Raw genomic sequence first — 13943 nt, 5'->3', positions numbered from 1 at the left:
TTTGCTATTTTAACGCATGTGTTTTCTCGCACTCGGTAATTTTTCCACCACCACCAAAAATACTTGCGACGCATCAAGACCGTTGCTTGTGCGTAATAAGTAAAACAAGTATTCATCATATTTTGCACTGTTACAAAACTCGCAATCGTAGGTAGTTTGCCAAGTGACTTATCAAGTGGAAGCACACACACAAAAAATAAACAATTGTAATTTTATTTGTTGTTGTTTCGTTTGTGTATGCTTTTCTTCATTTGCTTGGAATGTTATGTGTGTTTTTGCATGTTCTTTTAACGTTTGAAAATCAGTGATCTTAGCTCTCATTCTCTCGGAGAGCACGAGACAATCGGTTGAATTACAAGGGTTGAAAACAATACTTGATGTGCAAGGAGCAAAAAAGTAAGACAGAAATTGTTATTGCGTATTTAAAACTACTTGGCAAAGCATACGCAAGTGTCAAAAAATACCTATTTTTAAATGACTTATTTTTTGAGTGGCTAGCCACACTCGTACATATTTTGAGAATGGCAAGCAACACTTGCATTTATTTTTTAGAGTAGCAAGCCGCACATACGCTTGTTTTTCAGCATGTGGCTTATGAGTGTCAAAATCAGCTACTTGTGCACTTCTCTGCTATACGGCTTAAGAAATATAGGTCGGTTAATTCTGAGTGGTATATTATAATTTCTTTGCCTGAAGTCTCCTGAGAAATTCGAAAAACGAACAAGAGAAGACAAATCATTCTGCATCATGACAATGCGGGCTCTCACCAGTGTTGCCGAATTTGACGATTTATCGTCATTTTGACGATTTTTTTGGCCTAAAATTGAAAAATGACGATTTGACGATTTTATGGTCCAAAATGACGATTTTTCACGTAATCCCGAATTGCATGAAATAAAACACGATAACTATATTTTGACCAGAATTTCACGAAAGTCTTTAAGGAAAACAATATTCCAAACTCGATTTCATGAGCTTTTTTAATGTTTTTAAACAATTTCGAGACGGATTGGCTTTATTTAGGCACATATCTGGAATAGATGTATTTTCATCTTGGATTTACATCAGCTGAAAATTTTCATGTAGGATTGTTAATGAATGAAAATCTTCCGTGAAAATTTTTCGAGATATAATACTTCCGACCCATGTCCTCTTTAATGAAATTTTTTGTCGATTTTCGACTGCCCATCAACCAAATGTACGTGTACCGACAAACATGGGCGGTCACACTGTCAAGCAAGCGATGTTTGAGCTAATCTGTCATTCAAAACTGGCAATGTGTACCCAGCTTTACCTTGCTGCATTAATGCAAACTAGAAAACCACAGGAAAAACTATCATCTTCTGAATGCTGTTTTATAGCGGTACCTAAGGGACTACATCTACTTGTCACTTTAAAAAAAAAAAAAAAAAAATATTAGCTTATTTTGAAGTACAGGTAGTGTGGAGTATGCCGCAAAAAAATTCAAGATGGGAAAAATTTCTTGAGATTTGTATGTAGCATAGATACTTTAAACGCGTTTTTCTCGAAATGGCATTTTTGAAGTCGGTGCCAACGATAGCTCGAAACCGAATTGACCAATCTTCACATGGTGAGCTTATTTAATAAATAAAAGGCTTGCAATTAAGCGAGACAGTTTTTTAAAAAAAATGTTGCCTGACAAAAAAAAAAACAGACAATTTTTTTCGTTAAAATCGAAATTTTGACTTTGGCAGTTAATTATACCCTATACCACAATGTGGAAAAGGGTATAATAAGTTTGTTTTCCCAAAAATTCATGTAACGCCGCGAAATATTCGTCGTAGACCCCTCATGTGGTATACCAAACTTCATATCTCGACGAGATAAAGCGATTTAGCGATGTGTGTCCGTCCGTCCGTCCGTCCGTCTGTCCGTCCATTAAAAATTGTAATCAAGCTAGAGGCCGCAATTATGGACCGATTGTCACGAAATTTAGTATGGAGGTCGGGTTTGGACCAGAATAGAACTGATTAGTTTTTGGCGATGATCGTGAAATGTTAAAGGGATGAAATGGACCAAAAACAAAATTTTTGCTCGATTTTGTAGCCGTTCTGTAGGTCGCAATAATAGTCCGATCGGCGCGAAATTTTAAACGTAGTTTTGGTTTGAGATGAAGAAGTAGCGTGCAAGTCAACGGTATGATCGGATAATATTTAGCGGGTTAAATTGATCAAAACTTTTGTGTGAAAATTGGTAAAATTTCTAATGCACATCTTATAACAGCTAGCCCGGAAAGCTAGTGCACAGGGATAGTGGTATAGGGTATCACATGGTCGGCCCCGTCCGACTATAGTCTGTTCTTACTTGTTTTTTTTTAAAGTGTTTTTTTTTTTAACTTGCCTTGGTGTGTGTTTAGTTCAAATCTGGTAACTCATTTTTAACACGGTTGCAGTTGACCAATCGAACTAATACTTTGCACACTTCTCAGATTTGGATGACAATACCCGAATATGAAATCAAAACCAATATTGGTCCATTTTTACACTTTTTTACAGTGTTTTATCTAATTTGCTTTTCAAATCTGGTAACTCATTTTTAACATAGTTGCAGTTTACCAATCGAACTTAAAATTTGCACACTTTTTAGATTTGGATGACAATACATGAATATGAAATCAAAACTAATATTGGTCCATTCTTACAGTGTTTTTACGGTGTCTAACTTGACCCCCTTTTCAAATTTGGTAACTGATTTTTAACACGGTTGCAGTTGACCAATCGAACTAAAACTTTGCACACTTTTCAGATTTAGATGACAATACATGAATATGAAATCAAAACAAATATGGGTCCATAGTTTCGTATAGCCCTCATATAACGGTACCACCCGATTTCCGGTATTTTGCTTTTCAAATCTGGTAACTCGTTTTTCACGCAGTTGCAGGTGACCAATCTTACTTAAACTTTGCACAATTTTCAGATTTGGATGACAATACATGAATATGAAATCAAAACTAATATTGGTCCATTCTTACAGTGTTTTTACGGTGTCTAACTTGACCCCCTTTTAAAATCTGGTGACTGATTTTTAGCACGGTTGCAGTTGACCAATCGAACTAACACTTTGCACATTTTTCAGATTTAGATGACAATACATGAATATGAAACCAAAACCAATATGGGTCCATTTTTTCCTATAGCCTCCATATAACGGTAACACCCGACTTCTGGTATTTTGAGGATTTTGTCTTCATTTTTAGCCCGAATTTGCTGTAACTTGGCATTTGGAGTTCTCAATAGTCCAGGAACTTCATCACTAAAAATTGTGGACGCAGGTCAAGGTTTAATATAGCATCCATATAACTGTACCACGCAATTTCAAGCATTTTATCTACATTTTCTGCTCAAATGGACTGTAATTCGGCATTTGGGGATCTCAGTGGTCAAAAAATGTATTTACTAAAAAGTTAAAAATAAAAAATAATTTAAAAAAATTAAGTTTCAGTGTTTTATTTAGAAATGCACTTAAAACTAAAAAATAATTTGTCGCTTATAATATATATGGTAAAATTCAAATTTCCTTTACAATTCCATCGAGAAAAATATTAAAAAAATTTTGACAAGCACATTCACGATTTTTGTTACATGGGTTAAGAAAAAAATCGTGGTTTCAAATATGTTCGCGTTCACAAAATTGGATGCTGCGCCCAAAAGTTATGGGGGTTTTATTCCCTTATAAAGAAAAAATATTTAAAAATTCCCTTTGTGTTGCAATACCAAAATCTATACTTATAAAAGAGTTCAGTAATGATGACTCACTGACTCACTGATTCACTGACTCACTGACTGACTGACTGACTGATAATCAACGCCCAGACTAAACGGCTAAAGCTAGAATCTTGAAATTTTGGGTGAGGGTCACTCTTGGTCCGAAGGTGTCAGATAAGGCTGGATTTTTGGAAATTCGAACTAGAACTGTACTAAAAGGTACTAAATATGGTACCCTTTGTATTAGGCAAACGCGAAGAGCTAGAATTCTGAAATTTGGAATGAGGTTCACTGATGGAGAGTTAGAAAGGTGTACCAAATGGTTTTTGGAAATTCGAACTATAAGTGTACGAAAAGTACTAAAAGTTACTAAATTTAGTACTATTTGGTATTACGTGAACGGATAGAGCTAAAATCTTGAAATTTGGAATGCAAATCAAGGTTGGGAAGATGAGTTGATACAAGGAGGTGGTTTTGAAAATGTGCACTCATGTGTACGAATAGTACTAAATGGTACTAAATTTGGTACAATTTGAATTAGGGCGAACCGATTAAGTTGGAATTCTGAAATTTGTGAATTACTATTACTGTTGGTAGTGTAGGTTAGAGATATGGAGGTAGTTTTCGAAGTTCGTACATATGGGTACGAAAGGTACTAAATAGTACCAAATAAGGTGCAATTTGGATTTGGGGGAACGGATGGAGCTGTAATCCTGAAATTTATAATTAGGATTACTGTCGGGGTGTAGGATAGAAGTATTTTGGAAATTCGTACTTTTGGGTACGAAAAGTACTAAATGGTACCAAATTTGGTACAATATGAATTTAAGTGATCGGATAGAGCTGGAATAGTGAAATTTGGAATTAAGATTACTATTGGAGTGTGCGATTGGAATACTTTTGGAAATTCGTACTTATGGCAACGAAAAATACTAAATGGTACCAAATTTTGTACAGTTTGGATTTGGGTGATCAGATACATTTGGAATCCTGAAATTCGAAAGTAAGATTACTTTTGGAGTGTTGGATAGAAGTAGGTTTGGAAATTCGGACCTATGGGAACAAAAAGTACTAAATGGTACTAAATTTGATACAATTTGGAATACGGTGATCGGATGCAGCTGCAATTCTGAAATTTGGAATTAAGATTATTGTTCGCGTGTAGGATTGAGGTAGTTGTAGATATTGGTACTCTTGGGTACGAATAGTACTAAATAGTACCAAATGTGGTACAATTTGGATTTGGGTGAACGGATATAGCTGAAATTCCGAGATTTGAAATAAGGAGTACTATTGGAGTGTGGATAGATAAAGTTTTGGAAATTTTTAGTTATGGGTAGGAAAGGTACTAAATAGTACTAAATTTGGTACAATTTAGATTTCAATAATGGGATACATTTGGAATCGTGAAATTCGGAATTAAAATTGTTGTTGGAGTGTTGATAGAGGTAGGTTTGAAAATTCGTACTTTGGATACGAATAGTACTAAATGGTACCAAATTTGGATTTGAGTTATCGGATGTATCTGGAATTCTGAAATTCAGAATTAAACTTATTGTTTGAACATAGCACTGAGGTAGTTTTGAAAATTTGTACTTATGTGTACGAAAAGTACTAAATAGTACCAAATCTGGTACAATTTGGATTTGGGTGAACGGTGAACTGGAATCCAGAGATTCGGAATAAGGATTACTGTTGGTGTGTAGGATTGATGAAGTTTTTGAAATTTTTAGTTTTATGGGTACGAAAAGTACTAAATGGTACCAAATTTTAATTTATGTGATCGGAAACATTTGGAATCCTGAAATTCGGAATTACGATTACTGATGGAGTGTTGAAAGAGGAAGGTTTGGAAGTACGTACTTTGGATACGAAAAGTACTAAATGGTATCAAATTTGGTACAATTTGGATTACTGTGATCGGATGCAGCTGTAATCCTGAAATTTGGAATTAAGATTACTGTTGGCGTGTAGGATTGAGGTAGTTGTAGAAATTCGTACTCATGGGTACGAAAGTACTAAATGGTACCAAATTTGGTACAGTTTGCATTTAGGTGAACGGATATAGCTGGAAACCCGAGATTTGGAATAAGGAGTACTGTTTGAGTGTAGGATTGATAAAGTTTTCGAAACTTGTAGTTATGGGTAGGAAAAGTACTAAATAGTACTAAATTTGGTACAATTTGGATTTCAGTGATAGGATACATTTGGAATCGTGAAATTTGGAATTAAAATTGATGTTGAAGTGTTGATAGAGGTAGGTTTAGAAATTCGTACTATGGATACGAATAGTACCAAATGGAACCAAATTTGGATTTGAGTTATCGTTTGAACATAGCACTGAGGTAGTTTTGAACATTTGTACTTATGGGTACGAAAAGTACTAAATGGTACTAAATTTGGTACAATTTGGATTTTGGTGATCTGATGTAGCTGCCATCCCCAATTTTGAATTTAAAATACCTGTTGAATTGTAGGATTGATAAAATTTTGGAAATTTTTAGTTATGTGTAGGAAAAGTACTAAATAGTACTAAATTTGGTACAATTTGGATTTGAGCGAACGGATAGAGTTGGAATCAAGAAATTTGGAATTAAGATTATTGTTGGAGTGTAGGATTGATGAAGTTTTGGAAATTCGTACTTATATGTACGAAAAGTACTAAACGGTACTAAATTTGGTACAACTTGGATTTGAGCGAACGGGTAGAGCTGGAATCAAGAAATTTGGAATTAATATTACTGTTGGAGTGTAGGATTGAGATATGCTACAACTTGGATTTGAGCTAACGGTTAGAGCTGGAATCTTGAATTTTGGAGTTAATATTACTGTTGGGGTTAGTTTTGGAAATGCGTACTTAGTTTTAGAAATGCGTACTTATGCTTACAAAAAGTACAACATTTTGTACAATTAGGATTTAGGTGAAATTATAGCGCTCGAATCCTAAAATGTGGAATTAGGTACACTTAGGGGTACGAAATGGTTCCATGTATGGTACAATTTTGTATTGGATGAACGGATAGATCTGGATTCGTGAGATTTGAAATTAAGATTATTGTTATCATTTGCTTATAACGTCCGATTTAAGAAATATGTGCCATAAATATACGTAAAAAGTTGTAAATGGCACAGGATTTGAAATAATAGGAGGAGGTTTCTATGTATATATTTACATGTAAAGTACTAAATAGTTCTATAATTGGGGGAACAGGTAGAGCTAGAAATGAGGATGGCGGTTGTTGGGTTAGGCCGTATTTGCGCTGAGAACCTCAATTAAAATATCTCAAAAAATGTGGATTGCTCTTGATGTGTAGGCGTGACAAAAATCGAACTAAAGTCGTACGTATTAGTACACAAAATGTTTCCACCATTCTATATTATATATTGTTCTTTTGTTTTATGTATTTAACGCATACGAAGTAGCGGGCACTTTGCTAGTGTATATATAAATCGGTAACAACATTTAATATCTATCCGTAGACGCCTAAATATTAGCTAAATTTATTTTCATTTTCGCGGAAAATCAAAAAATAATGAAGGAATCTTGGAGTAAATTTTATTTATTCTTACTCAGAGTCCATAAAAATCTCTAAAAAATAAATTAAAAATACGTACAGAATCTTGACAATGTCCAGAAAAATGTGAGACCAAAATGTTATCGATTAGGATTTTAAATTGCATATTGCAGCTACAACAAAAGACAAAAGTTTATTGTTGGAACATTATTTCAAGAATATATTTTTTGGTTTAATACGAAAAATTTGAGAAAAATTTTTGGAGTTATTCTACTATTTCGCTAAATTTCCTAACAAAACCTGAATTATTTTGCTAAAACCTCTTCAAGGAAAATAGTTTATCATCGTGAAAGTATATTTGCATAGTGTGATAAGCAATAGAATTAGGAAATAAAGAGTGATATTGATATAACAATCAAAGAAAAAACATAAAAGTTAAAAACCGTATAACGCGCGAAATAGTTAAAATCAGTTGAGGCGCATGTGCTTTTCGCATAGAGCGAGTGCATCTCTGTCAATATGTTTGCATTTTTCCATGTTTCATTTAACCGCAAAAGTGTGCCATCAGTTGCATCTTACTACACCAAAATGCTTCATGTGGGTAAAAATAACGCGATGTTCATATGATTAAAAGGCGCATCCGATTTCAGTGACCCCCTGTTAAAAATACGTCAATAAGACAAATTTTATACAGATTCGTCAAGAACCGCGGATGTGCTACCTGATTCTATTTTTGGTTAAATACGAATACTACTCCCGAATCTCTGAAATTCATGACACACGTTTTTGACAAATATTATAATCGTGCATAAAGGATTCCATTTATGTAAAAAAATTAAGGGCAATCGCGGTTAAGTATGCGGATAAGTCAAAATAAAATTTTGCTTATTTTCCTATTTTCAGGGTATCTATATCAGCGGTTTTAGTGGATGGATTCGATCGCGGTAGGGCTCATTGAATCCGGCGCGGAAAAAAACTAAAATCACGCGGGGTTCAAGGGTACCTGAGTCATAGTTGTAAATTTTGAAGCCAAAAAATAGGTTTTTAAAGAAAAATTACGCACCAAAAATTCGACTTTGGACTCCTATTACTAGGGAGCTGTGGTGAGCACACTCATGAGATATACATCAAACGACGTGGAATCACGAGTTCTACAATCCAATAAATAGATTAGGTCATTATCTGGTTGCGCCCACCAATTATAAGAAAAATTCAAAAAACCCCGATTTCAAAACTTCAAAATGTCAGCATCGATTTAAGAGGGATGCACTGTATATATCGAGAAGTCACACATTAGCATCATGTTGCCCAAGGGGTATTCTTCAATCCTTTCTTTGAGCTCAGGTCTGAATTTTCCCTAGTTTGACCAGAAATCAAGAAAAAACACAAAAAAGCTTGCTAACTTCTACACATTTTTACCCATTTTTTTATATTACCACCAACGCAGCTTCCACGAAAATTATTTGTTATGGTCCATATTATAAGATCGTGGCTAAAACACTTCAGTTCATGTAAATATATTCATATTTTATAAAATATATTAACAGTTCGCGACTTATTAAATGGTGAACCTCAACTTCAACGATTGTAAAACATTTTTGAATATTACCATATATTCTTTCTCATGATAGAATCTCTCAAATAAAACGCTTGCCGTTTAATTTTGCCACCATTCATAATTTAAATGCAAGCGTTTTATTTGAGAGATTCTATCATGAGAAAGAATATATATATTGAGGCTAAGCGACAAATTATTTTTTAGTTTTAAGTGCATTTCTAAATAAAACACTGAAACTTAATTTTTTTAAATTATTTTTTATTTATAAAAAAGTTTGTTTAAAATTCTGTTTCGCCTTAAGACAAGATTAATAGGTCCTTAAAATGCTTTCAACATGTACGATAACACTATGCAACACTGCAAATGCAAACAACTTCTAGTACGCATTTTTTGAAAGTACATATTTAGAATATAAAAACCCTAGTTGGTTTTTGTCCTGTCAGATCCAGTTCGGATTTTATGCCCTCATCTAAACCGGGCTAAATCTACACCTTTTTGCCTTTATCAGGCCTTTATCTCAGAAACGAATAGGAATTTGGCCTCGCTGTCTTTAGCAATATTGTAGCCCTAAACTAGTAGAACTTATCTTTTAACCAAATAAGAAAAACTCCATCTAGGGCATCAAAATCTATAAAGTATAGAACATTTTACATAATTGCTGAATTTATGGACACTATCGGCTAAAATATTGGGAGTTGAACCAGGTAACCTTTGCAAAAATCTTCCAAATAAAGTTCTCAACAATTCTTTAGAACATTCTGAAACTCTAAAATGCTTACTTGATGTTGTTTCAGCGGAATTTTGCATCATATCTTTTACAATACGTATTTCAAACACAGTTCACACCAACAGTTCTTTCTCGCATTTCGGATTTCACTACATTATTGACGTTTTTATTAAATCGTCGTTGAAAAATGTACTGAAATCAACGGCATAGAGGCATTGTACAACAATGACATGTTCTGAAGAGTTGTGTATTACATTCCTGGGAATATTTTTCCAAAAGAAAATATTCAGAAAAAATTAACGGTTTTGGAGATACGGTGTGAAATGTATAAAAATTGTGTAATTTTTGCATATATTTTGAAATTTGAGGCAATAAATGTAGTTTTTTGAGTTCATTAATTCTCCAAATATGTTATCCTTGTCCTTATCTACAAATTTGCTTCAGAGGTCAGAAGAAGATTCGCATTGGTTTCAGAGATATAGCCCCGAATTTCTTTAAAAACTCAATATTTAACCATGTATAGATGGGGCCATAAAATCCGAGCTGGATCTGACACAACAAAACCAGACTAGGGTTTCTTGTCGTTTGGGTCTGTACTTTCAAAAAATACTGAGTTCGAATTGTTTGCACAAGATCACCTTAAAAATGTTGCACAGTGTAATCGACCCATCCGTTTTCGAGTCATCGTTGGCATCGCAAAACGCTTTTACAAAAAATGGTTTCGCAGATTGCCATTTACCACAAGACTTTGCAATATTTTTCAACAACAAAAATACCAAAAGTAGTATAATATGCTGTTTATATTAGAGCTTTTTGCAGGGTTAACCTTCTTTGAGAGGATTTGTTTGAAATATAAGCAATGGAATTGACATTTAAAACCCAGTCGGTTTGTTAAATCCGGTTATATATAAACGGGGTATAAGATATGCTCTATTTTTCTTGATGAAAGAACTTAAAAAAAATTGGTAATTTCTTTAAAAACAATTCAAGAAAATGAGTTTTTTTGGTCTGCCCAACTAGGGACAACCCTTTATGTGAGATTGGGTTATATTTATTGCTGTGGGTTGTACATTTTATGTTGTCAGTTTCATTGACAAACCTATCGGCTAAAAAATCGCATTAAACGGTAACCAAACCTAGTTTTGGATCATGATGACGATTTTTTGACGATTTTCCAAATTTCGTTGACGATTTTTTTAACGATTTCCGACCAAAAACTGTCGGCAACGCTGGCTCTCACACATCGATTCAAACCAGCGCCAAAACGTGGAATTGATGGGTCATCCGTCGTACAGCCCTGACTGGGGATCCAATGACTTCATTTGATTCCAGCACATCAAGAGAAAAATGCGTGGTCAACGATTTTTGTTGCCTGAAGATGCCGTAAAAGTGTTCAAAAACTATGTTTTGGAGGTTTCTCAATCGGAGTGGAAAAAGTGCTTCGCCAATAGGTTTGAGCGCACGAAAAAGTGTATAAATCATGCTGGAGACTGCGTAAGAAAACAATAAAATCATTTTTTGATGCTAAATATTCGCGTTTATATTGTTAGGCCAGATAGTTATCGTTCAGCCCTCGTAAATGGGGATTTTAGAGAATTTTCGTGAAAATGCAACTTTGGCCCCATACAAATTACTATGGACAAAAAGATCCCTCTGGTGACACTGGTTAACGCTAACCGATCGCCGTAAAATATAATAAACACATAAGGTTTTTGGATTACATGGAAAAAAATAGAAGGTAGGGGTTCAAAAAAAAAAAAAAAAAAAAGCAAATCTCTGTCATTTTTTGGGCCGCTCATTTATGTCTTATAGCTTACCTGTGGAGAGGATACCGATCGTTGTAGCTCCTCGTTTCTTACACGTAAGGTAGGCAGGTGTTCCAACGAATTTCCTCCACCACCCGATGAACTACTGCTGCCAGTTTGTATTGAACTACTGCGTTCTGATTGCATAACCGCCGAAACCGATTTCGAGCTACGGAATTTACTAGCAAGTACAGCGGTTGACGGTAATGATGTTGACATGTTGGTCGCTGTTGTAGTGTGTATGTTGCACGATACGACCGTTGCTTGACTATCTTCTGATACACTGCGTTCGGATAGTTGTGTCGAAGGAACTCTGGGTATGGGCGGTGAGCTTGCGGCAGATGTCACAGTTCGTTCACTACTTAAATATGCCGAATGGAATTGCGGCAAACTTATCGACTTTGTAGGACTAGCACTACTAGCTGGAGTGCTGCTGTTACTATTGGATGATGTAGGTGTCTGTGCTGTCTGAGGGACAATATATTGCGATGAGCCGGCCGGTGGCGGTGAAGCGGTTTCATAAATAGATTCTGGCAATGATATGTGTTGAGAATGTTGCAGGGGGGCACTTGAAGCCAGATATGCTCCCGTAGCGCTTCCCGATAGCGGATGTGAATATTGACGATGTAAAGGTGCCAATGGATTGGTTAGATTACCGCCACTGGATGATGAAGCGGCTCCACTGCCGCCGCTATAATGTCCAGAATGTTGACTGGGCAATAGAGGATCCGAATGTTGTTTTATTAAGAAAGGTGTTGATTGTGGTACGGTTAAATGATGTGATGATGTGGGCGACAAACTTGGTGCTGGCTCTGACGAATGACGTTCAATTCGTGGCGGAACAGATAGAAAGTTGTGAGCATGTGAGTGATGGTGAGCATGTTGGTGCTGCTGATGAGCATTCGTTGGCATTGGATGGTGAGTTGCCGATGTGTACAATGTTTGCGATGAATTATTGAAAGGTTCAAAATCTAAACTACTCGTTGAAGGTTCTGGTGATATTTGACTACTGGATAAGCTGTCACTGTCACGTTTAACACGTGGTTGTCTGGTAAGTACACGATTGCGTTTGGTGCCCATTTGAGATTGTGACTGTTGTTGTTGTTGCTGTTGTTGGTGAGATTGAGTCATACTTTTTCCAACTCCATGGACTGCATCATCTGTCATTATATTGCCAACTCCAGCTGTTGTAGAAAGATCTGAAATAATATAATCAGAAAAATGTGGGCATTTTAGTTCTATTATTGAGTTTGGCTTTTGGAACAAACATCCTGCCCTGGGGGCCACCTAAGTGAGTACAGCGAGAGAGAAACAAGTTAATATTTTGTTTGTTAAATATATTTAGTTTTGTTTATGTTATTCCACATTGAAAATTTATAAACTAGGTTTATACTAAACCATCTTATTAAATTGTATATATTATGTCTCCGTGTTTTATTTTTGTTTTCTTATTATTGTTTCAAGTATATATTTTATATATTGTAATGTTAAATCTAAATAGTTGTATTTTTAACAGTATAATACTGTAATTTTAGTTGTATTTTAAATTAGGAAACATGTTCGGTAGTATATTTTAGTTTTTTTGTTTGTTTTCTGTTTTGTTTATGTCGCTACTTTAACGTTCGCTAACTTTTTTATTATAAAATTTGGTCAAAATTTTATAACAAATATTAATGGTATTGCTATGGCTCTATTTGATTTTTGTGGTATATTTTTTATTGTTTGTTGTATTGTAAGTGGCTTCGAATATGTTCGTGTTTCATTCATACGGAGGGGATTTGAGGGAAAGAGTTTTTGGAACATGAACCTAAAAGACGCCATTGAAAGAAACAATGTCCTACCCAAAACAATAAAACTCATAATCAAAACGTACAAAAACCGTTATTTACATTTATATATTGTATTAAATGTTAGATAAGAAATTTACATCACAACAGCTACTTTTAACATATTTGTATATATATTTTATATGTATGTGTATGTATGTCTAATATATGTATATCATATGAATATATACTCCTATTATGCTATGTACGAGTTCATCTATAGACATATGTATTTATGTGTATAAAAAGAGGAAAATTATCTTTAATGGCGATATGATTCCTATACCGTTAAGATGTTATATATATTTGAAATGTAAAAAGTGTAAAATCTTATTTAATTACAGAGTAAAACATTTATAAAAGTTATTTTTTGTCACCTTCATATTAATTCTATACATTTCTACTTGAAATACTAAATATATGTATTTAAATCTTGTGTTTTTTGTTTCCTGTCTTGTATTGAATATGACTTGAGTAGAATTTATAACACAGTAGTTTTTGTTCAATTTTTGACGAATAATTTATATCCACATTTTATACGAAAAAAAGAAAAAGTAACTGTCGATGTTTTATACACTTAATATCAAAATGTTATTAAAATATTGCCTGGATTATCTCTAGAATGAATTCGAATAACTCAGGAATAATTTTTGAAGATAAACCATGATTTTGAACAATTAATGTTGAAAACAATGCTGGAATGTAACGGGTTGCTTCCTGACTCGTATGTTTAAAGAAATAATTAAAATAAATAATTTAACAATCCGGTATGAAGACATAAATA

General features: G+C 34.3%; 1 protein-coding gene across 11 annotated transcripts in view; it reads right to left on the bottom strand.

Moving 5' to 3' along the window:
* The window catches only part of BtbVII (BTB-protein-VII), a 76823-nt gene that overhangs the window by 15986 nt on the left and 46894 nt on the right, over positions 1-13943 (bottom strand). For all 11 annotated transcript variants that reach the window (XR_012412423.1, XR_012412421.1, XR_012412424.1 and 8 more), the window contains one exon: positions 11346-12532. Coding sequence is in view for 7 of the 11 variants with exons in the window: in XM_073982058.1 (XP_073838159.1) it covers positions 11346-12532 (1187 nt within the window). In the remaining 4 variants the exon portion in view is untranslated. The remainder of the gene's footprint in view (positions 1-11345; positions 12533-13943) is intronic.

The sequence above is a fragment of the Musca autumnalis genome, unplaced genomic scaffold (assembly GCF_047663935.1).
Source record: "Musca autumnalis isolate F117 unplaced genomic scaffold, ASM4766393v1 scaffold_4, whole genome shotgun sequence".
Taxonomy (NCBI): Eukaryota; Metazoa; Arthropoda; class Insecta; order Diptera; family Muscidae; genus Musca; species Musca autumnalis.
Note: the sequence above shows the minus strand (reverse complement) of the source record. Positions and strands in the feature narration are given on the sequence as shown.